We start from the raw sequence: 26,972 nt of genomic DNA on the forward strand, positions 1-26,972 counted from the left end.
AGTAAAAGTTATCTTCGTTCAAGGAAACCCAACTAAAAAAATTGAACAACAAATTACTCGTATTGCATGCATCTATCAAAATAAATCAATCAAATGGAATTTTGTTCTTGATACTAAGGCACTAATATTATTAGTAATACTTTAAAGCAATTATTTTAGTCAACCGACCAATGAAATATGTAGCACAGAATTCTGGGAAATCGTCATCGGAGAGGTTGAAGATATGATAAGTGCCAATTAAAACTCAAATGTCCGCATACGTTAATCTTCGAAGCAGAGATTGGTCGAAAAATTGTGTGACTCGGGGGAATGGCCTGAACCGTTTCCACTGCCAAAGCCAATGCCATGGCCAGCCGGTCGTACGTCAGCACTGAGGGGAGGGGAGGGCTGGTAGGGATGGCACTGGTTTACTACAAACACAAATCACTAGACAAGAACTCAGCATCTACGCCACGTGAGTATCCCATCTCGATGTTTGTATTGCTTATTGCTTATGGTTATTGGTGCAGGAGCTCATCCAAGTTCTTAATTTATTTTGTAAGGGTTGTGCTGTGACATTGATACCATCGTATATTTAAATAGGTTGTTAAAATATACATGTATATTTAAAGTGAGCCAAAAATACTTGTATTTATTTACTGCTGATAAGGTTGTGGCACATGATGAGACATGCAGATACGAGGTAGCCCGGTATGGTGAAGTGGTAACGGTTTACACAAATGTGCCTCTGTCATATCGTGTTTTTATGAATGCACCAAATCATATCAGTAAAATACCAAGCTCAAGACAAAATAATTTCTAAGAAAAACTTTGTTTGTAAACTTTTATTTCAAAAAACAAAAATGTGTTAATATGTTCTAAAAAATGAAATTAAAATATTCTTTGCTATTCTTCCGATAAATGACACTGCCGACCGAATCACATTCCATGAAAGTTCAGTAGAAAAGGAAAAAGTAGTGTTTAAGTATTTTGAAACAAGTGCAATGTAAAAGAATTAAAACACTCCTAACGAAGTCCTCAAATAATAATGCTGAAATGTGGCTATATCTTTACTAAATGTTACAGCTATATTTGGAATGTTAGGTAGCTTGGCTATTATAGTTTAAGCATTTTTGATCTTTCGGGTTAAACCATTAAATACCTCCGCAGCAGCAAACCTGCAGACTAAATGAATTTCCATTTGTGAGGTAGGATTTTCACAACAATATTCCTTTAAAATATTGTCAGATGTATTTTTTTAGCGAATTTCCTATGAATAAACTATTACCGTAGGTGTCATGGTAAGACCTGGTCCCGGGACCGATTTACTTTTTTGTTTTCGGGTACCCAGAGGCCAAAAAACCCATCCGTTCAAATTCATATTCATATATATTTAAGTGTTTTTGTAAAATTGGTTACGGAGAAAATTTAAAATTTTACATTTAATAATAATCCTAACCATATTATTCTTATCGAGGATAGTTAAACTAGTTTGCTTGTTTATGGATATATTTTGATTAACCTTGGAAAATTTATATGTTATATACTAGATTTTAATATTTTACTAAAAACAAACTTGATTACTATCCCTGTAGCAGGAAACCTATGTATACGTTAAACCTAGTTATTTAAATACAGTAGATTTAAGTGAAAATCAAATCAGAAAAATGGAAATTCGCTTAGTCTGCAGGTTTAGCCACAGGGAAGGTAATAAAGTGTTTTTAGTGATACGTTAATAGCTAAGTATGAAATAAACTAACTTTACAAATTTGATCAAAATATATCCCCCAAAAAATTAAAACCATTTATTAAAAAAATGCAAAATCTTTTGTTTAGGTGGTCAACAATGAAAAAAAAAACAATTGTGGCCCAATATTGAACCCCCCATAAGCCCCCGATCACATAGCCCAAACATATTGGTTCGCGAATTCGTTCGAATAAAACTAAGTTTACACGTTTGTACAGAATTGTATTAAAATCAGATGATTTTTACTCGAACTATCGTGCTAACGGACACACACATATTTATATATATAAATGGATGTTTTGGCCTCTGGGGACTTCAAAATGAAAAAGCTGATCGGTCCCGGGTCCATGTCTTACCATGAGAATTACGGTTAAAGTTTATGCCCTATATGGGAAATTCGCTTTAAGGAAAGTGTAGGCTCTAAATTAGTTTAAATTGTCAATAAAAAAAACAATGTAATTTAAAGTACCTATATTTTGTGATCTTTACTCAATAGTTTCTGAAGATAAAATCAACGGTTTCTTCAAAGGTTCAGTTGATGAAACATCACGTAATGTTTTGTTTGATTTGTAAAAGTTACATTTCCTTTGGGATTTCCCAAAGCCAAGGAGAGCCAGCCAATAACAAGCCAGATCATTATCACCGACGTGGATACGATTCTAACTCATGTCAACATACTAACCTTGTGGACATGTGAATAAGTTTGTGTTTTGAAATTATGAAAGTTTTAAGGTATCTAGTGATAAAACGCAAGAACTTTCCTTCTCGTGACACTATTTTGCCATGCATATATAGCTCAAAATCACTGGTGATAAAAAAAAACATTTCTTATCATAGCTGTTTATAATGTTATTGTTCATATCTTCCAGAAACAATGATACTTCGGTGTTTAATTATCTTGCTCGTTCCAAACTTGGGACGGTCGGCTAGTACGTCTGGAAGTGGTAAGTACAACATTTAATCTAAATAAGTAGTTCTCTGTAACATCCCTTTCCAAATTTCCAGCCGGCCTACTTGACAGATTTTTGCGATAGAGGCGTCCTTTTAAAGCTTATGTACTACGTACTAGTGGAGAGACGAATGAGAATTAAATACCCCCGCCACAGTAAACCTGTGGTTAAAAAAGGGGGTTTGCCCCTTTGACATTAAAAGCTCTGAGATGAGGATTTTGAAAGTAAATATTGATTGGTCTCCATGGCTGCAATGAGAACAATCACTATGTTTACATTTTTGCTTTGACCTTTATTTAACGTGTTTATGTTATGAAAATAATGTTATTGATATATTTTCATTGAAACAGTATGAAAATTACAATAGATGTTTGTATGATTTGTTTTTATAAATTGGAACAGCTTAACCTGTGTTTGATTAAGTAACCTAACATAATTTGCACTTCACATTGACTTTTTTTACATTTAGGTTGGTTTAGTATTTGTGTTTTGTCACACCTATACTTAATTAAACTAAAGAGCATCATAAATAATTAAATTGTACGCTGTTGATTTGTGTGTTCTAAAAGTCTTAGGTATACGTGTAGGCTAACTATATTTAATTATTAAATTTATTATATGTGTTTTGATACACCACTGATTAAATTAAAACAAGAAAGATAGGCCTATCATAAATTAAGCTGTACACAGTGTTCTTTCTTTTGTTTCTAAAATCGATGAAATATCTGTTGATATGTTTACTTAATCAAAGGTAAGTGTAAAAATGTAAAGACAATGGACTATATAACTGAATAAAAGAACTGGTTTGTATATTATGTTGTTAGTTGATATTTTTGTAGATTATAATCAGAAAGGCAATTACACATATACTATATTTACTATTACAGTTTTTAGTCCTAGATGTTTTGTTACTCTTTTAGTTTTGTCTACAGTCTTTAATGCTAAATTAATAATTTACAACTTTTTTATTATAGGTATAGTTTCTTTAATATTCCAAAACTATATTATATTTGTTGATAAATCTAATTCAAAGTATTAAAAGTTTAAAGTATTTCAGAACACATTTTAATAATGAACTTGTAATCATAACAACTTGAAAATCAAAACATAATCACATGTAATCAAGAATCATATGACTTTAAATTAAATTCTAACACCATTGCCAACACCTTCCCTTTTCCAATTTTCATTCTCGCAAAAACCTTCTGTTTCTGGACTATACCGTATGCCTTGCAGAGGTGTGTTACTTAGCTCCAGAAGTGCCTGATAAAAATCCAACCCGTCATCTCGAGATTTTCTCAATAGATTAAAAAAAATCTTAACTGCCGATTCGGCTTTCCCATTTGCTTGATGATGATATGGTGGTGATAATACAATCTTGAACTTCCAGTCTTGTGCAAAATTATTGAAATTTTGAGCTTTGAGTGGTGTGCCACTGTCTGCAACCACTACTTCAGGTATCCCATATCTTGCAAACAGCTCTTTGCAGAAGCTAATCAGAGTTTCACTGGTACATCTTGTAGTTGTCTTTACTTCAAAGAAAGATGAATAATAATCACTTATAATCAAATAATGGGCTGAGCCCTCCTGAGCGAGGTCAATGGCAATTTTCTGCTACGGCCTTTCTGGAGTTGAATCTTGCAGGAGAGGCTCTCTTTTTTGGTTTGGAGCATATTTCTTACATATTTTACAGGAGCTTATAGCATTTCTCACATCTTGACTTAAACACGGCCAGAAGAAAACATCCCTTGCTCTCCTAATGCATGAGTCTGGTCCCTGGTGATATGAATGTATAACTTGGATTAAATCTTGTCTTAAACTGTATGGAATTAAAATTCGCTTTCCTTTGAGAATTATACCCTCTTCAACTGCTAGATCATTACAGAATGGCCAAAATGCTTTCAGATCATCTGATAACTGTTTTCATGAAGAAGGCCACCCTTTCTGAATAACATCCATTAGCTTCACCATTGTAGGGTCTGATGCTGTATTATTTCTGATCTGTGACAGTCTTCTATCCGTAACATTAAGGTATTGGATTGAACCTATTTTTTTCCAGAGCTCTCAAGGTATCAGAGGAGAATATCTCTACATTTTTATCTTGATGATGCTTGTTTCCCATCATAGAGGCACGTGACAAAAAATCTGCTATCAGCATGCTTTTTCCTGGTTTTTAAATTACACTGAATGTAAACCTTTGCAAGCAAAGAAGCATGCGTTGCAGTCGTTTTGGAGCTGATGTCAAAGGCTTCTTAAAAATCGTTTCAAAAAAATAAGGGCTTGTGGTCTGTTTCAACCGTAATGTCAAGTTTTCCGAAAAGGTATTGTTCAAATCTTTCCAAAGCATAAACAACCGCCTAGCACTCCTTTTCAATCTGTGCATAAAAGGATTCTGTTTTACTTAGTGTTCTGGATATGTACGCAACTGGCTTACCCCCCTGCAAGAGAGATGCCCCTAAACCAAACTGGCTTGCATCGCATTGTACAGTAACAGGTTTGTCCATATCAAAATACTGCAAAGTTGGAGCTGATGTAACCATCCGGACCAGGTCATGAAATGTATCATCATGTAACTTTTCCCACAGCCAAACAGAGTCATCTTTCAAGAGTAATCTCAGTGGTGCTGAGATTTCAGATAATCTAGGCATAAAGTTTCCTAGATAATTTACAAAACCTAGAAATCGCTGAAGTTCATTTTTATTCTGAGGAGGATTCATGTTGACAATAGTTGATATTTACTCAGAATTGGTTTAAGGCCATCAGAACTGATTATATGGCCCATGTATTTGATTTCTCTCATGCCAATCATGCATTTCTTTAAATTGAATTTAATATTTTTTTCGTGAGCTCTTTGCAGAAGTGCCTTCAAATTCGTGTTATGATCTCTTAGACCTTCTTCCTCCGAGTCTCCGCTTCCAAACACAACAACATCATCAGCTATTACAATTATGCCATCAAGACCTTCTAATTGATCATTAACACGTCGCTGGAATTCCTCTGGAGCCGAACATATACCAAACGGCAATCTCAACCACCGATATCTCCCATAAGGCGTCCAGAATGTTGTTAGTTTACTGGCTTCATCTGTAAGCTGAACATGCCAAAAACCGTCCTTCAGATCAAGTTTGCTGAATATCTTAGCTTTCTTTAGCTGAGGAACAACCTCTTCAATAGTAGGTGCCTGGTAGTGTGAGCGTTTGATCGCTTTATTCAGTTGATGTGGATCAATGCAAATGCGGAGCTTATTTGGCTTTTTAACCACTACCATAGCGCTGATCCAATCAGTGGGTTCTGTTTCCTTTTTAATAACTCCAAGGTCTTCCAATCGCTTGATTTCTTCCTTTAGTGCTACAGGAAATCTCCTGGGTGGGACTACTACAGGTCGCACGGATCTATCTAGCTCGAAATCATACAGTCCATCAAAACATCCTCGGCCTTTTCCGATATCAGGATATGTAGACAGCATTTCATTGGGATTTTCAGAGCATTTTATCTGATACACCATCTCATCAAATGAAATAAGTCCCAGCTTTATACAATCTTGGACACCTAGTAACGGATTATGAGGAGTTTCAATTACCTCAAAGGTCAGCCTGTGTCTCCGGTTCTTCCACCAGACATGAATTTGAATTTTCCCAAGCGAATATTGAGACTCACCTCCATAAAACGTTAGTCAAGTGTTGCTTTCTCTTAGTTTGGGACTCCCAACTAATTCCTGCAAAGTACCAATCCCAATAACATTGCATTACACACCACTATCTATTTTTCAATCAAATCAAATGTCTGTTTTTTTGACTATCTATTTGACATTTCAGTTGCTTGTTTTGCCCCTTAACACACATAGGAAGGTTAACATATAACCGCTTCTCAGGGAAATCGTCATCAACGTTGTAAACACTTTTTGAGCTGCATGCTTGTGCTAAGGTGATGTAGTTCTCCCACTGGCATTCAAATAGTTCCCAATTTTCTGCTGATGATTGCTTATCCGTGAATTTAAACATTTTTGCCACCAAGACTGATATTCGAATATATAATAGGTTACGTACCTTGGTCCGTCTTCAGTCTTATTTTAGTCAATGGATGACTAGTTTCGGGTGCATAGACCCATTGTCAAAAACTCCGGCGGAGTTCTGTCGTGTCCGCCGTGTAACCGGTGTCGGTTAGTCCCGTGTTAAATGTGGCCGGCCTATCAATCGTCTTATATGTTTCGTAACTTGTGTTTTTAAATAATAAACTTTATGTGTCAACCTGTATTTATATAATGATGAAGACTTCCGTCGGATTTTTGACTAGCTTCTACATGATGTTTTGAAAAGGATTTGACAATGGGTCTATGCACCCGAAACTAGTCATCCATTGACTAAAATAAGACTGAAGACGGACCAAGGTACGTAACCTATTATTTATCCGTGAAGTCAAATTTATCAGGAACTGGTATATTATTCATTTCTTGTAATCCAAAAACCTGACACCATGTTGATGAATCTAATTTAAAGTATTAAAAGTTTAAAGAATTTCAGAACACATTTTAATAATGAACTTGTAATCATAACAACTTGAAAATCAAAACATAATCACATGTAATCAAGAATCATATGACTTTAAATTAAATTCTAACACCATTGCCGCCAACAATATTAAAATTGGAGTGGGACGGTGGCGACGACCTGTAAACCAGCTACTAGGCGGTCACGAATTGTGGATATTTATAGGCATGCACTGTGGGTGCGATACTCCCTGGTGTGGATTTACCTCCGCACTAGTAAGTAATACGACTATCCGCAGTACTCTTCTGATAATTAGACCAATTCGTTAATACCAAGACAAAAATGTGGTTCGGATTCCACTTTAAACTGTAGGTCCCTTAGTTGCCATTAGCTGGATAGGCTATAAATTAACTGCTGTGTCTAAGGAATATGTTGGCTTTAGTTACTTACAAGACTACAAGATCGTGCCACTCATCCTACACTCATCTCCATTCATACTTGGCTTAAAATACCTACTTGGTATGGTCGCCATTTCATTGAAAAGTATTAAAGTATTAACAGACTAAGTAGGCTAATTGATAAAGCACAACAATATTTCTAAAGTTTATAACAAATGATGTTAGTGTTGCTAATGATTTATTGTGAGTGAAGATGGAACGATTTGTGATTTAGTAAGAAAGAAGAATTTTTAAAGAAGATTGATCCATGAACATTTTAAATTTAAATTTAATAATTAGTAGTTTTGCAACTTAAAGATTGAAATTCAAAATTTCAAAAATGAAGAAAAAGATATGTAAACAAGGGAGTTGAAGGAAAATCATGGATGTGAAAATTTTATTTGAAAATTCGCTAAGATGTTCACATATCAGCCCACGCAAGATTTAAAATTAATCAAAACCAAAACAGCGGATTTCACTACTTACCAGATTAAAAAGCCATAAATGTTTCTATAAAGGCCATAAAGGTTGAATTTTGTTTATAAAAGCGTTGGCGGATGTGTAACTAACCAAGGCCGCACTAATACAAGAGATGTACAGATCAAAATGTTTCTATTTCGTGTCCTCTTCCCGTTGCAAAGCCCGGGCACAACAGCTAGTACGTTTATAAAATTTTGAACGGATATGGTGTTTATGGCCTCTAGGGATAACAAAATTAACAAGTAAATCGGTGCGGGCCTACTACATCACTAATAATAATATAAATACTACTCTTCGCCGTGTGCAACCACCAGACGCTGCAGCGATGTGCGCCGTAACTACACGGCACTCCTATTGGTGGACGCCAGAACTTACGCTAACCACATAACTGCTGTCGGGCTATATTTAATCCTTTTTGTCTATGGTTGTATATAGATGGGATGTATACTTTGTTCTGTAGTGGGAGACAGATGCACAACGCCCAACGACGAGGCCGGGGAGTGTCGCGGTCTCAAGAAGTGTCCAGTGCTGCTGGAGCTGCTGAGGGAGAATGAGCCGTCGTCGACGTCGCTGCTGAACGAGTCTAGGTGCGGGTTTGAAGGTCTGGAGTCGCTCGTGTGCTGCCCTGACCTCAGCTCTCGTAGACCTATCTGGAGCGACACTGTCAGGAACAGAACCTCCTCAGTCAGTCGCCCGTCATCGCAGAGTCAGACTGGAGGCAGCAGTACAGCTCGCTGTGGCAAGAACACTATCGCTGCTGCTGTCGGCGATAGAATAGTTGGCGGACAAGACGCAGCTCTAGGTATGACATGGTTGTTACTCGCTCTGTTTATTAGTAACGACTGTAAATTATATCTTGCGGCGAAAAAGTTGTTAGTAATATAAGAACCAAATTTCAAGTTCGTAATTTTTTACCAAAATGATGACCCTTTGTGGTCGGGTTTGTGGTGATGTGTTCCTAAAAAAAAAACACACAGTTAACACTGTAAATGAACAAACCTATAGTTTAACAAGTGGGCCGTCCTTTAAAACATTTAGGTATATTACTTATTTTTGAAGCTTTGTTGCATTATAAAAATGCAATGATTCGAATAAGATAATGATGTTCCTGGACATTTTTTGGACATATATGTGTAGAAAATGCTATGAAGAAATTTATGAAATAATTACAGTATTCATGCCGCTAAAGATTTTACTGTAGAAGTTCTGGTACTATAATAATGTAGTTTGTTTTAAAGGGCATTGTATAGCATTAAGGGCGAATTATAATATGTAAAATATAACATGTTTATTGACAACCTTTAGGAGAGTGGCCTTGGATAGCAGCTTTGGGGTACACATCTAGCTCCAGGGCTGGGCTGCAGTGGTTGTGTGGAGGCGCTCTGGTAACCAACAGACATGTCATTACCGCAGCGCACTGTGTCGTCATACCTCAGGACAAGACACTGTGAGTAGACACTGTGATATCGGTTGATAGTTTGAGTAACACATCTAGCTCCAGGGCTGGGCTGCAGTGTTTGTGTGGAGGCGCTCTGGTAACCAACAGACATGTCATTACCGCAGCGCACTGTGTCGTCATACCTCAGAACAAGACACTATGAGTAGACACTCTAATATCAGTTGATAGTTTGAGTAACACATCTAGCTCCAGGGCTGGGCTGCAGTGGATGTGTGGAGGCGCTCTGGTAACCAACAGACATGTCATTACCGCAGCGCACTGTGTCGTCATACCTTAGGATAAGACATTGTCAGTGGACACTCTGATATCAGTTGATACTTTGAGTAACACATCAAGCTCCAGGGATGGGCTGCAGTGGTTGTGTGGAGGCGCTCTGGTAACCAACAGACATGGCATTACCGCAGCGCACTGTGTCGTCATACCTCAGGACAAGACACTGTGAGTCTAGGAGGATTAAACATTAAGGAGAGGGCACGCAAATAGGAATACACGTGTTGCGGTGAAGCCAGCTTTAGCAGAACACTAGAGGGGCACGCGGAGCCGTAGAGTGGCAAAAAGCCTCGGCTATAACATGGGAGAGATAGGGAAAAACGCGACGCGCGCTGTTTCGAATTAAAATTGCCGCTAAACTAAAACACCTGTGTTATTCACCGATGGCATTCTTAAAGTAAATTAAATTTCCTATCGAACAGTGTCAATCATTCCTATAAAAAATATTATTTATTATTTATTATTGAAGATCAAAGTTGAAAGAATTGACCTGGACTTTGAACATATGATTACTTTAATTACGTTTTTGAAAAAAATATGATGTATCTACTCAAATTAACAATTTATTCGTGTTCCTCAAGAGTTTCTCGAAATAAAAAATATATATTTACCTATATTTAAAAGTGGTATTTAGAAAAATAATTACAATAAAGTTTTTTTTTATTTTTCCAGTTTATAAAACAATCTTACTAATAATAGGTTAAAATGGAAATTTTAATTCGGGTGACGAAATACATTTTAAATTTGCATTTTTCATAGTTTTTTTTTCGATTTGTTAATATAATATTTTACTAGTTTTAAGTCATTTATGTGCTAGGCAGGTGATTTTAAATAGCCAAAGTTAAGAAAAAATGCAAAGCCGCTCTAACTTTTTTTACACCAACATTCGTTACAATTAAATTACAATCATAAAAAGTAAAACAATATCTTTGCAATCAAATTCTTGATTTTTTAAATATCATATTGAACTATATTTGATCTGTTTACCTAAAGAAACTTCGAGTAAAAAGTGTGAATGTTCAACAATCATCACGTCTTCTGACCGCCAAAGTGCGTTTATCATTATTTTAAACGATTAAAACTTATTTTATTTCTCTTTAAGAAAATGTTCAAATACACATACAGTACTACTCATGATTTGAGTTTTAATTTATGAACAGTAAAATCCATTGGTGATATGGCGGGATTTGAACCCGGGACCCCATGAACCGGAGTCCCGCGCTCTGGTTAGAGTATTATAAATAATACACAATACAAGTATGGCAAAAAATAAAAACAAAGACAACGAATTCCAAAAAATAAGTCATCCTTGTGTAAATTAATTACTCACCTTTGAACGTACTATTGGTTCATATTTGACTTTCCTCTTAATAGGTTCCTAATATTACGGTTAGAATTTAACTTTTTAATTTTCGTAGGATGATGAAGTCTAATTTTTAAATAGTTAATTGATATTTCTGTTACCAAATCTTCCAGTAACGCATACAACGCAGTATGAGAGGGGGCGGGAGAGTAGCGCTGCCTCCCCCCCTCCCCAGTACGCTGGCTTCAACGAAACTACAGCGTGTCCTCTCCTTAATGTTTAATCCTCCTAGCTGTGAGTAGACACTGTGATATCGGTTGATAGTTTGAGTAACACATCTAGCTCCAGGGCTGGGCTGCAGTGTTTGTGTGGAGGCGCTCTGGTAACCAACAGACATGTCATTACCGCAGCGCACTGTGTCGTCATACCTCAGAACAAGACACTATGAGTAGACACTCTAATATCAGTTGATAGTTTGAGTAACACATCTAGCTCCAGGGCTGGGCTGCAGTGGTTGTGTGGAGGCGCTCTGGTAACCAACAGACATGTCATTACCGCAGCGCACTGTGTCGTCATACCTCAGGATAAGACATTGTCAGTGGACACGCTGAAATCAGTTATTAGTTTGAGTAACACGTCTTGCTCAAGGGCTGGGCTGCAGTGGTTGTGTGGTGGCGCTCTTGTAAGCAACAGACATGTCATTACGGCAGCGCACTGCGTCGTCATACCTTAGGATAAGACATTGTCAGTGGACACGCTGATATCAGTTTATAGTTTGAATAACACATCTAGCTCCAGGGCTGGGCTGCAGTGGTTGTGTGGATGCGCTCTGGTAACCAACAGACATGTCATTACTGCAGCGCACTGTGTCGTCACACCCCAGGACAAGACACTGTGAGTAGACACTCCGATATCAGTTGATAGTTTGAGTAACACATCTAGCTCCAGGGCTGGGCTGCAGTGGTTGTGTGGAGGTGCTCTGGTAACCAACAGACATGTCATTACTGCAGCGCACTGTGTCGTCACACCCCAGGACAAGACACTGTGAGTAGACACTCCGATATCAGTTGATAGTTTGAGTAACACATCTAGCTCCAGGGCTGGGCTGCAGTGGTTGTGTGGAGGTGCTCTGGTAACCAACAGACATGTCATTACCGCAGCGCACTGTGTCGTCATACCCCAGGACAAGACACTGTGAGTAGACACTCTGATATCAGTTGATAGTTTGAGTAACACATCAAGCTCCAGGGCTGGGCTGCAGTGGTTGTGTGGAGGCGCTCTGGTAACCAACAGGCATGGCATTACCGCAGCGCACTGTGTCGTCATACCCCAGGACAAGACACTGTGAGTAGACACTCTGATATCAGTTAATAGTTTGAGTAACACATCTAGCTCCAGGGCTGGGCTGAAGTGGTTAAGTGGGTGCGCTCTGGTAACCAACAGACATGTCATTACCGCAGTGCACTGTGTCGTCACATCCCAGGACAAGGCACTGTGAGTAAACACTCTGATATCAGTTGATAGTTTAACTAACACATCTAGCTCCAGGGCTGGGCTGAAGTGGTTAAGTGGGTGCGCTCTGGTAACCAACAGACATGGCATTACCGCAGCGCACTGCGTCGTCATACCCCAGGACAAGACACTGTAAGTAGACACTCTGATATCAGTTGATAGTTTAACTAACACATCTAGCTCCAGGGCTGGGCTGCAGTGGTTGTGTGGAGGTGCTCTGGTAACCAACAGACATGGCATTACCGCAGCGCACTGTGTCGTCATACCCCAGGACAAGACACTGTGAGTAGACACTCTGATATCAGTTGATATTTTAACACATCTAGCTCCAGGGATGGGCCGCAGTGGTTGTGTGGAGGTGCTCTGGTAACCAACAGACATGGCATTACTGCAGTGCACTGCGTCGTCATACCTTAGGATAAGACATTGTCAGTGGACACTCTGATATCAGTTGATACTTTGAGTAACACATCAAGCTCCAGGGATGGGCTGCAGTGGTTGTGTGGAGGCGCTCTGGTAACCAACAGACATGGCATTACCGCAGCGCACTGCGTCGTCATACCCCAGGACAAGACACTGTGAGTAGACACTCTGATATCAGTTGATAGTTGAACTAACACATCTAGCTCCAGGGCTGGGCTGCAGTGGTTGTGTGGAGATGCTCTGGTAACCAACAGACATGGCATTACCGCAGCGCACTGCGTCGTCATACCCCAGGACAAGACACTGTGAGTAGACACTCTGATATCAGTTGATAGTTTAACTAACACATCTAGCTCCAGGGCTGGGCTGCAGTGGTTGTGTGGAGGTGCTCTGGTAACCAACAGACATGGCATTACCGCAGCGCACTGTGTCGTCATACCTCAGGACAAGACACTGTGAGTAGACACTCTGATATCAGTTGATAGTTTAACTAACACATCTAGCTCCAGGGCTGGGCTGCAGTGGTTGTGTGGAGGTGCTCTGGTAACCAACAGACATGGCATTACCGCAGCGCACTGCGTCGTCATACCCCAGGACAAGACACTGTGAGTAGACACTCTGATATCAGTTGATAGTTTAACTAACACATCTAGCTCCAGGGCTGGGCTGCAGTGGTTGTGTGGAGGTGCTCTGGTAACCAACAGACATGGCATTACCGCAGCGCACTGTGTCGTCATACCTCAGGACAAGACACTGTGAGTAGACACTCTGATATCAGTTGATAGTTTGAGTAACACATCTAGCTCCAGGGCTGGGCTGCAGTGGTTGTGTGGAGGTGCTCTGGTAACCAACAGACATGTCATTACCGCAGCGCACTGCGTCGTCATACCTCAGGATAAGACACTGTGAGTAGACACTCTGATATCAGTTGATAGTTTGAGTAACACATCTAGCTCCAGGGCTGGGCTGCAGTGGTTGTGTGGAGGTGCTCTGGTAACCAACAGACATGTCATTACCGCAGCGCACTGTGTCGTCATACCTCAGGACAAGACACTGTGAGTAGACACTCTGATATCAGTTGATAGTTTGAGTAACACATCTAGCTCCAGGGCTGGGCTGCAGTGGTTGTGTGGAGGTGCTCTGGTAACCAACAGACATGTCATTACCGCAGCGCACTGTGTCGTCATACCTCAGGACAAGACACTGTGAGTAGACACTCTGATACCAGTTGATATTTTAACTAACACATCTAGCTCCAGGGCTGGGCTGCAGTGGTTGTGTGGAGGCGCTCTGGTAACCAACATACATGTCATTACCGCAGTGCACTGCGTCGTCATACCTTAGGATAAGACATTGTCAGTGGACACTCTGATATCAGTTGATACTTTGAGTAACACATCAAGCTCCAGGGATGGGCTGCAGTGGTTAAGTGGATGCGCTCTGGTAACCAACAGACATGTCATTACTGCAGCGCACTGTGTCGTCACACCCCAGGACAAGACACTGTGAGTAGACACTCTGATATCGGTTGATAATTCTGGTAACACATCTAGCTCAAGGGCTGGACTTCAGTGGTCGTGTTGAGGTGAGTATACACTCTGATTTCGGTAGATAGTTTGAGCAACACATCTAGCTCCAGGGCTAGGCTGCAGTGGTTGTGTGGAGATGAGTAGACACTCTGTTTTCGGTAGATAGTTTGAAATACGGCTGATATAATTATCTTCATTCGGTTCTGTAATCGTCTTTTTAAACCCTCTAAGAGAATCGTTGGAATTAAGATGGTAACATCACTGGTTTGTGGCAGATCTGTGGTGCGGCTAGGTGACCTAGACCTAGAGGAAGGGGTCGTCGACGGAGCCTCTCCGGTCGAGGTGGACGTTGACCGAGCTATTCCCCACCCCAACTACAGAAGCTCAGGCAAGACTGATGACATTGCCGTGGTGCGGCTGAAGACACAGGTCCAGTTTAACGGTACGGCGCCCCACAGCTCATAGCTCTCAGTTCACTGCTCACAACTCACTGATATACGTTGCCATTTGTTTTATTAGTTCAAATAATCATATATTGAAACAGTAAGACCATTTTGTATCGTTGTTAGCAAACAAAATTCCTTAAGAGGGTTCTACCCGGTCAATTCAAGGGGGCGGCTAAACCTTCTCTACGGTACAAGCTCTCAATACTCTAAAACTAATTTGTTTCCAATGATTGTGTGCTTTTTGTGCTCTTGACATATCAGAGCTTGCAATGGATGGGGATAAATTAATGTTTGACATTTATTTAGAAGCTAAAATCACTTGTGGAAAAGACTAATTTACGAATTTTCAAAACTATTTTGTTCATACTTAAAAAAAAATTACAAAGTTACAGTCCATCTATGGCATGGTTTGGATCTTTGTGCATATTTTACAGTTGATTTCAACTCGATAAACACTTAAATAATGACACGAGGTTCTTTTCTGAGGAACCATGTTTACGTGGTAACCAGCCGGCGGATGGAACCCTCTTAAAACTTGACCTATAGATACTTTTTATTTGATATTTTAATAGCTTTATGATTGAATAAAACTTACGTCTCATTCATACGCGATCATAGCTTAACGAGACTTCTTTTAAGACGATAGTAATAATCTCACTCGGTTTGGATATTGAGACATTGCCAGTTGGTTGTTAAGATATCTAAATAGTTATAGTTTCTTATAGTAAAAGGTTAAATCGTCATACTATTATAAAATTGAGAAGGCGTCTGTCTGAGCGGATGTCACAAGTAAAATACTAAACCGATACAGCCAAAATTAAGCAAAGAGATTGTCCACATATCTAGGAAGGTCTATTCACTTCCCTGAGTTCCTCCGGGCTGACCCTTGGACGTTCTCGGTTTTGATATTAGGGTAGACACTCCCTTTCACCGATTCATGTAAAACAAGTCCTTGGGCTTTGACCCACAGACCATCAAAATCCTAATGTATTTATTATGATGAAACGATTTTGTTTACTTCAACAGACGAATAATTTGTATTAATTACAGCTGTTCATAGTAAACACATGATACACACAAGAGCGTATGAGATCTAACATTACCGGTGGAATTTGCAAAAGTCCCATTTTAAAATTTCAACCCCCCCCCCCCCAAAATCCAAAATGGCGGACCTCTAAAAACGACAAAACACGTTTTTTTCAAAGGCCTATAGCTCGAAAACGGTAAGAGCTAGAAAAGATTTGAAAGAATTTTCATAAACGGGAATTAAATTTTCTACAAAACCCTCTTCGGCGTTTTCCGAAAATCGCACTCCTTCAGCTTCAAAAAACGCCCTACTTCCAAAATTTGGTAATTTTTTTAAAAATTTGTAACGGTTTTTGCAATTTTTTCTTACCTAAATAATTATTTTTTACAAATATTTTTAATGCTTTGTATCCTTCTTAGTTTACTTTAAATTTTACTGTTTTTTCGTATCTTTACTCCTTAACCCCCAAAACTTAGGTTTAATGTAAAAATTTGAAGGTTTTTTACCACTTTATTTATTATGGTTAAATATATGGCTAAAACACTTTTACGAGCCCCATGTTATTCTTATGGAGAATAACATTGAAAGTTGCCGATTTTGGTATGCTCATCTGAACCGTTTAGAAAGGTGCTAGAGACTTGAAACCTCGTAGTATTGCAGTATTTTATCTTTCATTAACGGTGAAATTCGTAAAAAACCCATTTTCAAATTTCAACCCCCTAAAAAATCTAAAATGGCGGACATGTACAAGCGACAAAACACGTTCTTTTCAAACGGCTATAGCTCGAACACGGTAAGAGCTAGAAAGGATTTGAATGAATTTTCATGAACAGGAATTAAATTTGCTACAAGACCTTCTAAGGCGTTTTGCGAAAATCGCACTCCTTCAGCTTCAAAAAACGCCCTACTTTCAAAATTTGGTAAATTTCTTTCAAATTTTTACCGGTTTTGAAAAAAAAGGGGGCGAGCCAAAGGCGAGTAGATAATATACAATCAAAACATTTAAATTAATAGTGATATTCACCTAATAACTTCCTTAAGCAAAGCTAATCTTTGAACGGTAAAAGGGTATTGCATTATCAGTCTTGTCTCGAATCTCGGAAATAAGTTTTGAATTCTATTTAAATGCGTAATTTTGCCAAAGGTCCTTCTTGTTGCCTACAAAAAAGTGTTAGGAATTTTAATATTTACTATTGAGTAGGCTGATTTAACTATTATTACAAATAAATTATTTGTTTAAAACGAAGCAATCAGGATACAGGTTCTTGAAAATGAGTAATCTCATATTTAAAATACAATTACATCGGGGGTTTCCGTATTTGAAAAAAAATAATTGTTAAATCAGTAATCAATCTAAAATCCTACAAAATTCCGTAAAATACGTTCCACAACGAATTGTACATATCTACCGTTTAGCTAGTGTAATCTGTAGAAGGATATACTAAGTGTAATAGTTATTGATCCTGTTCCAGATTTTATCCAGCCAATCTGCCTTCCCTCCACATCTTACTTCAGATCTACATCTTTGACAGGCCAGAAGCCTTACGTCGCAGGATGGGGTGCTCTTTTCTTCAGTAAGTAGAGATAGAATAGAATTCCATTAATAAACTTGGGGATTAGTTTCAAAGTGTCTCTTGGCACAATCAAAAAGAGTCCCACACCTCCACGGCCGACCATCTCTTCCTCTTTTTTATTATAGTGTTAAGAAGGGAACTTATGATAGCATCATGAGTCATAAAATCATATGAATGTGATTATTTTTGATTTCATATGAAAACATATTTAATTCTTATTCAGATCAGACATAAAATAATTTACATATACTTTAATTTTTATGTAGCTATGAAGATTGTCTTACGAAAAAACCCAATTTTGTTCTATAAAATCGTATTTTATAACAATAAAATCTGGCAGTACGAATTCAAACATTTTTTTTTGTTTTTGTACTAAGCTATAACTTGTATAAACATTCGAAGATTCCGATAAACATATCTTGAGTTTACTATTTGATGTATTGATGTAGCCACCTGGTGTGAACATCGGTTGTGACTTATTCAAAATATAGGTTACTCATTTGCATAGTTACCAAGTTGGTTTGTTCCACATTTCTGACCTAGTTTCTTTTTAGCGAATAAGTTATTACCGTAGCTCTCGAATGGTAGGACCTGGACTCAGGACCGATTTACTTTTTTTGTTTTGGAGTCCTCAGAGGCCAAAAACACCACCCATTTAAATTCATATAGCAAAGAAATAATAAAGGTCCAAGAATGGGTCCTTGAGGAACGCCATACACAGTTAGCTGTAAGAGATATGTAATTATATTTGATAATGCTATAGTCTTTTGAGGATATAATTTAAACATACTTTTTCCATTAAAATATAAGATCCAAACAAATCTAAAGATAACTTGTTTAACCGAGACATTTAATTTAACTTAACAGTAAGTTATTGCGTGTGGAATACTGTCAAAAGCTTTAGATTGATCCATAACTCCTACAACGTTATATCCTTCATCAATTGAATCTATTATCGTTTCTTTAAATAATGCGTATTTTAATTCTGACGAAAAGTGCTTCATGTGCAATACTATGTAAAACTTTCATCCAGTTTATTTATTGTATGAAATATAATTATGAATATTTCTAAAGACCTTTTTATTTTGAAAGTTTAAATTTGATAAAGCTGAGACATTTTCTAAGATGGGTTTAATTGGGTTGAACATAGCCTACATGCCGAGTTGTATAAATATTGGTAGAACAAATTCAAATTACGATTAGGCTCACAATATGTGCAAATGTTCTCTTTATTTTGACCTATAAAACACACGCTGTAGGTAGTCTTACAGTACCACAGAAAACATACTACTTTCTGCAATATAAATGTGTTGATTGATATAGACAATATTGATACTTAAGATAATAAGTGTTAAAAATACTAAATGTTTATATAAAAGTATATATATATATATTTATATACTTATACTGAAATCAATATATATATATATATACACATATATGCTTATATATAAATCTATATATATATATACATATATATAAATTTGAACGAACAGTGTTTTTGGCCTCCAGGGACATCGAAATTAAAAAGGTATATAGGTCCCGTGTCCAGATCTTACCGTGCCACCTACGATAAGACCTATTTCCCTGTAGGGAAATTCGCTAAAATGATCAGATTTTTATGAAAAATTATATAAACGTGTAAACCTACATTTATTCTAACGAGTTTGCTAACCAGCATGATCAGACTAAGGGAACAGGGGTTTATGGAGGGGTTTAATGGGGTTTTGTAGAGCTACCATTGGTAAAAATGTGTTTTTCCTATTGTTGACCCTAAAATACAATTTCTTTCTAATCAGTTTTTTTAGCTTACAAAGCTACAAAAAATCTAATTTAGTATATTGAAGCATTGTTGTATGCCTAACGGGTACAGAGAGAACTCCAAATAAGTGTAAATTCAAATTATCATGTTATTCTTAAGGACAACGCTGGCTTACTCCATAATATGGAGTAAATTAAAATTGTAGTTTGCTTGGTTATATATTTATTTGAATCGAATTTGGCAAATTTCTTAATTTCATGCTATCATCATTTCAATAAAAAACTACACATTTTCCCCTGTAGCAGCAAAAGTAAGTACTTATTAAAATGAATCTATATATTAATACGCAAGCAGGTTTCTTTTCACAGTCATAACTCGATAACGGTTTGACGGATTTTAACGTTTGAGGTGTCAAATGAAAGGTATTTTCACGTAGATGTGCAAATACGTCTCAGAATATTAAGAAAAGGCACCATTAAAGTACACTTAAGGGCTAAAGTTTGGAAGGCGGCGCTATCTGTTGACATTAGATCAAACTCATTTCCTTTTGTTTACAAATAACATATGGACGTAGTTTAAAATAGTTTTTAAGGTTAACCACAGACTTCAGGACTTATTACATCCAGAGCAAAGCCAGAATTTTATATTTTTATTTAAACATCTGTTAACCTGGTTCATAAATAAAGAGTTAACAAAATAAAATTATGTTAGTGCACTTGATGGAGTGTATCTAACCCATGTTAAGATGGTTATAAAATTTACTTATTATTCTAGTATTGAATAGATTGTAAATAGATACTTGTAAAAAAAAAAAAAAAAAAAAAAAAAATTAAAACAACTCAAACGAAATCCAAAAAGTCAACTCCACAGTATCAACCATATACAGAGTGAGTCTTCTAAGCTGTCCTAAACAGATTGCATACGAACATCTTGACTTACAGAGATGAAACAAAACTTTTCCCCACTAACTCATACCCAAGGAACAACGTAAAAATATTTAAAAAAATTAAAATGCAGGGTGTTCGTGAAAATGGAGGTCATGGGTTCGAATCTTAGATTTTTCAAATGTAAACATATGTCATGTTATGCGAAGTTTTTATAGCTCTAGATTAGACAAACAATTTAGTGAAAACAGAACTCATTTATCTCTATCCATTTCAAAATGGCGGCCATTTGTAATGCAAATATTGATATTTACAGAATGCACTGTAAAAACCACTAAACCCATTTTCGTTCTGTCTGAAAATTCTTAATAATCGTGAGTTCTACTTTAATATTATATGCGTTATGTCAAAGTTTTATAAACTTAAGATTCTTTCAATGATTTTTTTAATGTTGCTGATGTTCATAAAAAATGTAAATAGAAACATATGTCAAATGGTGTATCATTTTGAAGGTATTGCAAAAACAAACAACTTATAAATTTAAACCCACCGTCTATCTTTGGTAGCTTTCTAGTAATTAACAATACCCCCGCCGCAGCAAACCTGCCGACTAAGCAAATTTCCATTTGTCTCAATTGATTTTAAATTAAATATATTTAAATAACATTAGGTTTAACGAGTACCTAGGTTTGCTGCTACACGGAAACTAATAATGTGTGTTTTTCTTTGATAGCTTAGTATAAAATAAATAAATTTGCCAAGTTTGATCAAATATCCATAAACAAGCAAATTGCAACATTTTACAATATTCTCCATAAGAATAACATGGGCATTTTAAATTTACAATTTTTTTAAATTTTCTCCGTTACTAATAATCGAACAAAAATACTTTTATATACTAAATTAATGTTTTTTAAGCTCTTTAAAAAGGTCTAAAGAGAAATTGGGAAATTTTGTGTTTTGAGGGTCAAAGGTGAGAAAACACAATTTTTACCCCATAAAACTCCCCGTAAAGCCCCGTTCCCATGGTCCGATCATGCTGGTTCGCGAACTCAATCAAGTTTATCCCGCTTTACACCTTTAAACCAAATTTCATCAAAATCGGACAAAAATTACTCAAGTTATCGCGTTCACGGACGTGTATATATATATATATATATATTATATATATTATATATATAATAGGATATAGGATATAATATATATATATATATATTGATTATTAAACTAGAAGTCATAGTTTTGTATTCACTCTCTTTCTTAAAAACCCAAAAGTAAATATTTACAAACACAACATAAACAAATGAATATTTAACATATGTTATTCGTCATCTTCCCCTTGAGCTTGAAGTCCTAATCTTTTTTTTATAAATCTATCATTTCTGCTCTTTATACCCTTATCTTTAATAGAAACTAAGTAAGATCTGGGTTGTTGAAGTTTCTTCTCTATTACTCCTTCATCCCATATTTTATTGAATACATCTTGAACCCATATTTCCTGCTCTTCAGTAAAGCTATCTTCACGGTTTAAAGACTTTCTATCATAATATGACTTTTGTGCTTTCTGAGTTTCTATAATTTTTTCATAGATGCTGTCCTCAACAAGTTTGGGTTTTAATAGTTCTTCTCTCATTGGAATTTTACTTCTTAAGTGTCTGCTGTTAAGAAGCTGAGCTGGAGAAACTTCAAGGTTAGATATTGGGCTGTTTCTGTAGTTTAATAAGTATAACTGCAGATCTTGTTTTGTTTCTTGACATTTTTTAAACATTTCTTTCACTATTCCGACAGATTTTTCCACTAATCCATTTGATTGGGGATAGTATGGACTTAATGTTATGATTGGTACATTCCATTCTTGAGAAAACTGCTTAAACTCGATACTGTTGAAAGGCATATTATCGGCAATCAGTGTTCTAGGTATCCCAAATCTAGAAAATACTTCTTTAAGCTTAGAAATAATAACTGAACTACTTTTTGAACTTATATTCAGAGCCTCAATCCACCGAGAGTAATAGTCCACAGTTACTAGATAATAACTTCGTTGAAATTCTGCAATATCAACTGCAATTTTGCTGAATGGAATGTTTGGAATATCATGATTCATCATTGGACTTCTAGTTTTTGATTTCCCAAATTTTTGACAAATTTTACATGTTGAAACTACATTTATTACATCAGAAGTCATACCTGGCCAATAAAACAATTGTTTCATTTTTTTGTTGATTTTAGAGGATCCTAAATGAGTTTCATGTAGAGTATCTAATACAAACTTTCGCAAACTTTGGGGTACAACTAATCTTTCGCCATAATAAATTAAATCATCATTAACCTGCAGGTCTTGTCTGATATTAAAAAAATGTTTTATCTCACCCTCAAGTACTTTTGGATCCGGCCAACAGTTACGTAGATACTCACTTACCGAGGTCAAAATATTATCTGACTTAGTTTTGGATTGAAAAAGTTTTAGTCTAGGTTCGTCTTCAGTTATTTCGTGAACTTCCACAGTGTAAACTAAATCATCCATTAGAACATCTTTGGGTTCGTTAGTTTTAATTACACATCTTGACATGAAGTCGGCAATGTACATATATCTTCCTGGTAAGTATTTTACTTTCAGCTGGTAATCAATTAGTTTTAGTTTCAATCTCTTTAGTCTGTTATTTACAATTTTCCCAAGTGGTTTTACTGCTATTGACACAAGTGGTAAGTGATCTGTAAAAACTACTACATCCTGAAGACCATATATATAAGTGTGCAGTTTTTTTTACAGCAAAACAAATTGCCAGTTGTTCTTTCTCTATCTGTGCATAGTCTTGCTCAGTATTGTTCATTGATCTGGACCCAAAATGTACAGGCTTACCATTCTGAAGCATACAAAAGCCAATAACATCCTTTGATGCATCACATTGGATTTCCACAGGTATATCTGGATCAAAAGGTGCGAGAACCTGAGGACTACAGATAATTGTTTTTAAATCTTCAAGTACTTTTGAATGACTCTGAGTCCAATTCCAAACTACATTCTTTTTTAGAAGTTCTCTTAATGGAGCAGTTAATTCAGACACATTTGGAATGCAACTTCTTAAATAATTTATCATTCCGAGCATTCTCTGCAGTTCAGTTTTGTTAAATGGATTGACTAATTTTTTGATTGAATCTATTTTGTCAGGATCAGGTGACATCCGTTCTTTTGAAAATTTTACCCCTAAGTATTTTACTTCACCTTTACAGTACTGAAACTTGCTTAAGTTAAATTTTATATTGTACTTTCGAGCCCGCTCGAACACTTGTTCAAGAATTTCATCATTTTCTTCTTTCCTTTATTATTGACAAGTCGCACATTTTTTTCTGCAAGTTCAGATGCTTTACAGAAGTTGATTACTCTATCAAAACTTGTATCTTCTCTTAATAGTTTTTCCTGCAACTCTTTATTATTCACTCCTAGAATTATAAGTGCTCTCAATATTTTTTCTTCCTGTTCTTGAAACTTGCAACATCTTATTAGATTTCTGAGGTCTGCGTAAAACGAGTCAAAATTTTCATGAGGTAGTTGTTTCCTTGAAAATAAAAGATGAATGCTCATGGTCATATTTTGTTTTGGTACACAGTGTTTTTCCAATGTCTTCATCACGTTTTCAACAGTTTCAACTACAGACTCATCTTTTATTGAGTTGTACAATTTCAAACCATCTGTCCCCAGTAGATTTTTCAGTCTGGCTAATTTAATTTCCTTACTTTCTTTCGTTGTTTTTATAGCAATAAAGTAAATGTCGATTTCTTCCTTAAACTGTTTAAATTTGTCTGAAATGTTTCCCTCCGATAGGTTGAGTGAATCTGGTTTATTGAACTCCATAATATTTAAACTTTACTTTCTCTTCTTCTATTTAAACTTTACTTTTGTTCAAAATCGACTGCGCCATGATTATTAAACTAGAAGTCATAGTTTTGTATTCACTCTCTTTCTTAAAAACCCAAAAGTAAATATTTACAAACACAACATAAACAAATGAATATTTAACATATGTTATTTGTCATATATTATATATATATATATATATATATATATAAATTTGAACGAATGGTGTTTTTGGCCTCTGGGGACATCAAAATGAAAAAGTAAATCGGTCCCGGGTCTAAGTATTACTGTGCCACCTACGGTAATAGCTACTTCCCTATAGGGAAATTCGCTAAAAACTCCAATTGCCCATATAAAACCCACTTTAAACGTGCAGTACTGGAAATTAGTGGATGCAGATACACTATTCAAATTCAATACAGCACTGCACGTTTACATTTGAAAACTCTGAGATTCGAACCATGACCAAAAGTATCAACCACGTTGTTCCTTGGGTATGAATTAGTGGGGAAAAGTTTTGTTTCATCTTTGTGTCAAGCCGTTCGTCTGCAATCTGTTTAGGACAGCTTAGAAGACTCATCCTGTATATTTCAAAATATCTCGCTTAATTGGTATAACATTTTCATCTTATGATATATTCAGATATAATAATATATCTAATAAAATATGAATCAGTGAATTTAATTCAACAATTAAAGCAATTTGCAATATAATAATTGGAACACATAACTCAACGTTAACGAATTTCCAAAAACATTCAGTTGGATAGAATTATGTTTTATTTTTTATTAGGTGAAATATCAGAGGAAATGTGTCAAAATTAACTTTTACTGAACACTTTTATATTTAGCGTACGTGGCCAACTAAATAAAGAATTAAATTTCCAATTACTACAAGTATTTTACATTTAAATCTTTCGTAATACAGTACAGTTAAATAGGCACCCTTTAGTTATGAAATCCACAATTTTATATTCTTTTTCTAGGTACACAATTAATTTTATATTTAGCGTACGCGGCCAACGAAATGAAGAATTCATGTTCAAATTAATTACTATAGGTATTTTACATTTAAATCGTTCACAATACAGTTAAACAGGCTCCCTTTAGTGATTAAATGCACTATTTAGTATTATTTTACTACTTTTTTACTGTACACGAAAATCTCTTATTTTTATATTTAGCGTGCGCGGCCAACGAAATAAAGAACTCAAGTTCTAACAATTACTACAAGTATTTTACAATGACATTTTTCCCTCAACTATCTTTTATCTAGGGTGGTTCACTTGTTTGCGAAGCATGGTTAAAAAAGTTGTATTTCTCCAAGTACAATTATTTATTAAAATTAGTTTTTTTGAAAATCACTATCAAAATATCCTATAAAACGAAGCATAACTGATGAATTATATGTAGTAGACATTTACATATTTTTGTATTTTAAATTTTGAAACAAAACGAGGTTTATTTGGGGCGGATATTCACCACACCTAGACGGTAAAGCGACAACAGGACTGAATTTGACCTGGGCCAGCCAGAGCCCTCTGGGGCAGTCATGCGGCATAATGAGAGGGTGCGACATTAGGACTGAATGGAATCTCCCCGTTCTCCCTGCCTAATTCCCATCACCCTACCCCCGGACACATAGTGAACTAGTGGGATAGTGAACGGATCGGCTCATGGAATCGTTCACGGAATTATTTACTCCGTGTAATTTGTCAGCACTCGTCTTTATTAATATAATTTAGCCGCTATTCCAGTGCCTCGCAACGAGATCAAGATTCAGAAGAGACAATTTTGGCTCCTTTAAAATGCCGCAAAATGGTTGTGGATCACCCATTTTATTTAGATACGAAATTCAACTGTACCACTTGACTTGATAACAGTCCGTTTTGTTAACTCAGACTGTGAACACGTATTTAGGCTACCTAGGATGGTGTAAAAATGATGACGATGAACTCATTGAAATATTACATGGAGACCTTTATGATTTTATGTTTAAAAAATACGCGTACTAATAAGTGTATTTACTAAAATAAAGTGTTGGAAGTCAATTGTTAGGTAAAACAAATCCTAAAACTTAACTTTAAGGTCGTGTATAAAAAACATTGATTGTTATAAATGCCCCATATAATAAGATACTGTCAAAAAAATTTAAACCAGTTAACATAGGAACAATAACTCATATGCGACGGACGGTATAGTTAATATGTTATTCATTAATTCATTTAATGATCAACCATATTTTGTAACGCAATAGTCATTATTGTTTCTACACTTATTTATTACTCATTAAACAATGCTAAATGCTCAACTTTTTTATAATTTCACTCTTTTTGTCGCGGTTAGAAGAATTGTCGTAAGCCTTTAAAGCAACCGTCGATTTCGACGGGTTTCACCTGGTTAGGTATATTTTACACGGAGAGAAAAGAACAATTGTAATTTTTGCCACCTTTTGGTAGATTAAACATATACTTGTTGTTAATAACTCTAAAATTATCATTAGTGTAAATATTTTTTCGAAAAATAACTTAAAAAGAGGTGGTTGAAATTGTAAAATCTTATAGCAAGTGTCACTTTAAGTGGGGGGGGATAGCTGAAAAATATTTCACATCTGGCAACCAACGCGCCCCTTTAGATTCAGATAGTACATGCGTAGATGAGTCCAAAAAGCCCGGGACACAAATTTTTCGGGCACTCTATGTGTGTTGATGACGTAATCAAAATGGCCGCCAAAGTTGTGTGACACGATTCTACATTTCCCTATATAACTCGGGTTCATATTTTAATAGTGCCCTACATGTTTAGTGATTATTAATCACGAAAAAATTACCTTTCTGATGGTGTATTT

General features: G+C 36.1%; 1 protein-coding gene across 1 annotated transcript in view; it reads left to right on the plus strand.

Moving 5' to 3' along the window:
* Positions 1–371: 371 nt before the first annotated feature.
* Positions 372–26,972, plus strand: part of LOC128984401 (venom protease-like) — a 40,534-nt gene continuing 13,933 nt past the window's right edge. Inside the window, exons 1-6 of the mRNA XM_054403722.1 lie at positions 372–454; positions 2,596–2,670; positions 8,541–8,882; positions 9,386–9,527; positions 14,852–15,018; positions 17,522–17,623. Coding sequence (XP_054259697.1) covers positions 397–454; positions 2,596–2,670; positions 8,541–8,882; positions 9,386–9,527; positions 14,852–15,018; positions 17,522–17,623 — 886 coding nt within the window. The 5' untranslated portion in view covers positions 372–396. The remainder of the gene's footprint in view (positions 455–2,595; positions 2,671–8,540; positions 8,883–9,385; positions 9,528–14,851; positions 15,019–17,521; positions 17,624–26,972) is intronic.

This window comes from Macrosteles quadrilineatus, unplaced genomic scaffold, assembly GCF_028750875.1.
Source record: "Macrosteles quadrilineatus isolate MER2022 unplaced genomic scaffold, UCM_ALF_1.0 Scaffold_1__1_contigs__length_201487025, whole genome shotgun sequence".
NCBI lineage: Eukaryota > Metazoa > Arthropoda > Insecta > Hemiptera > Cicadellidae > Macrosteles > Macrosteles quadrilineatus.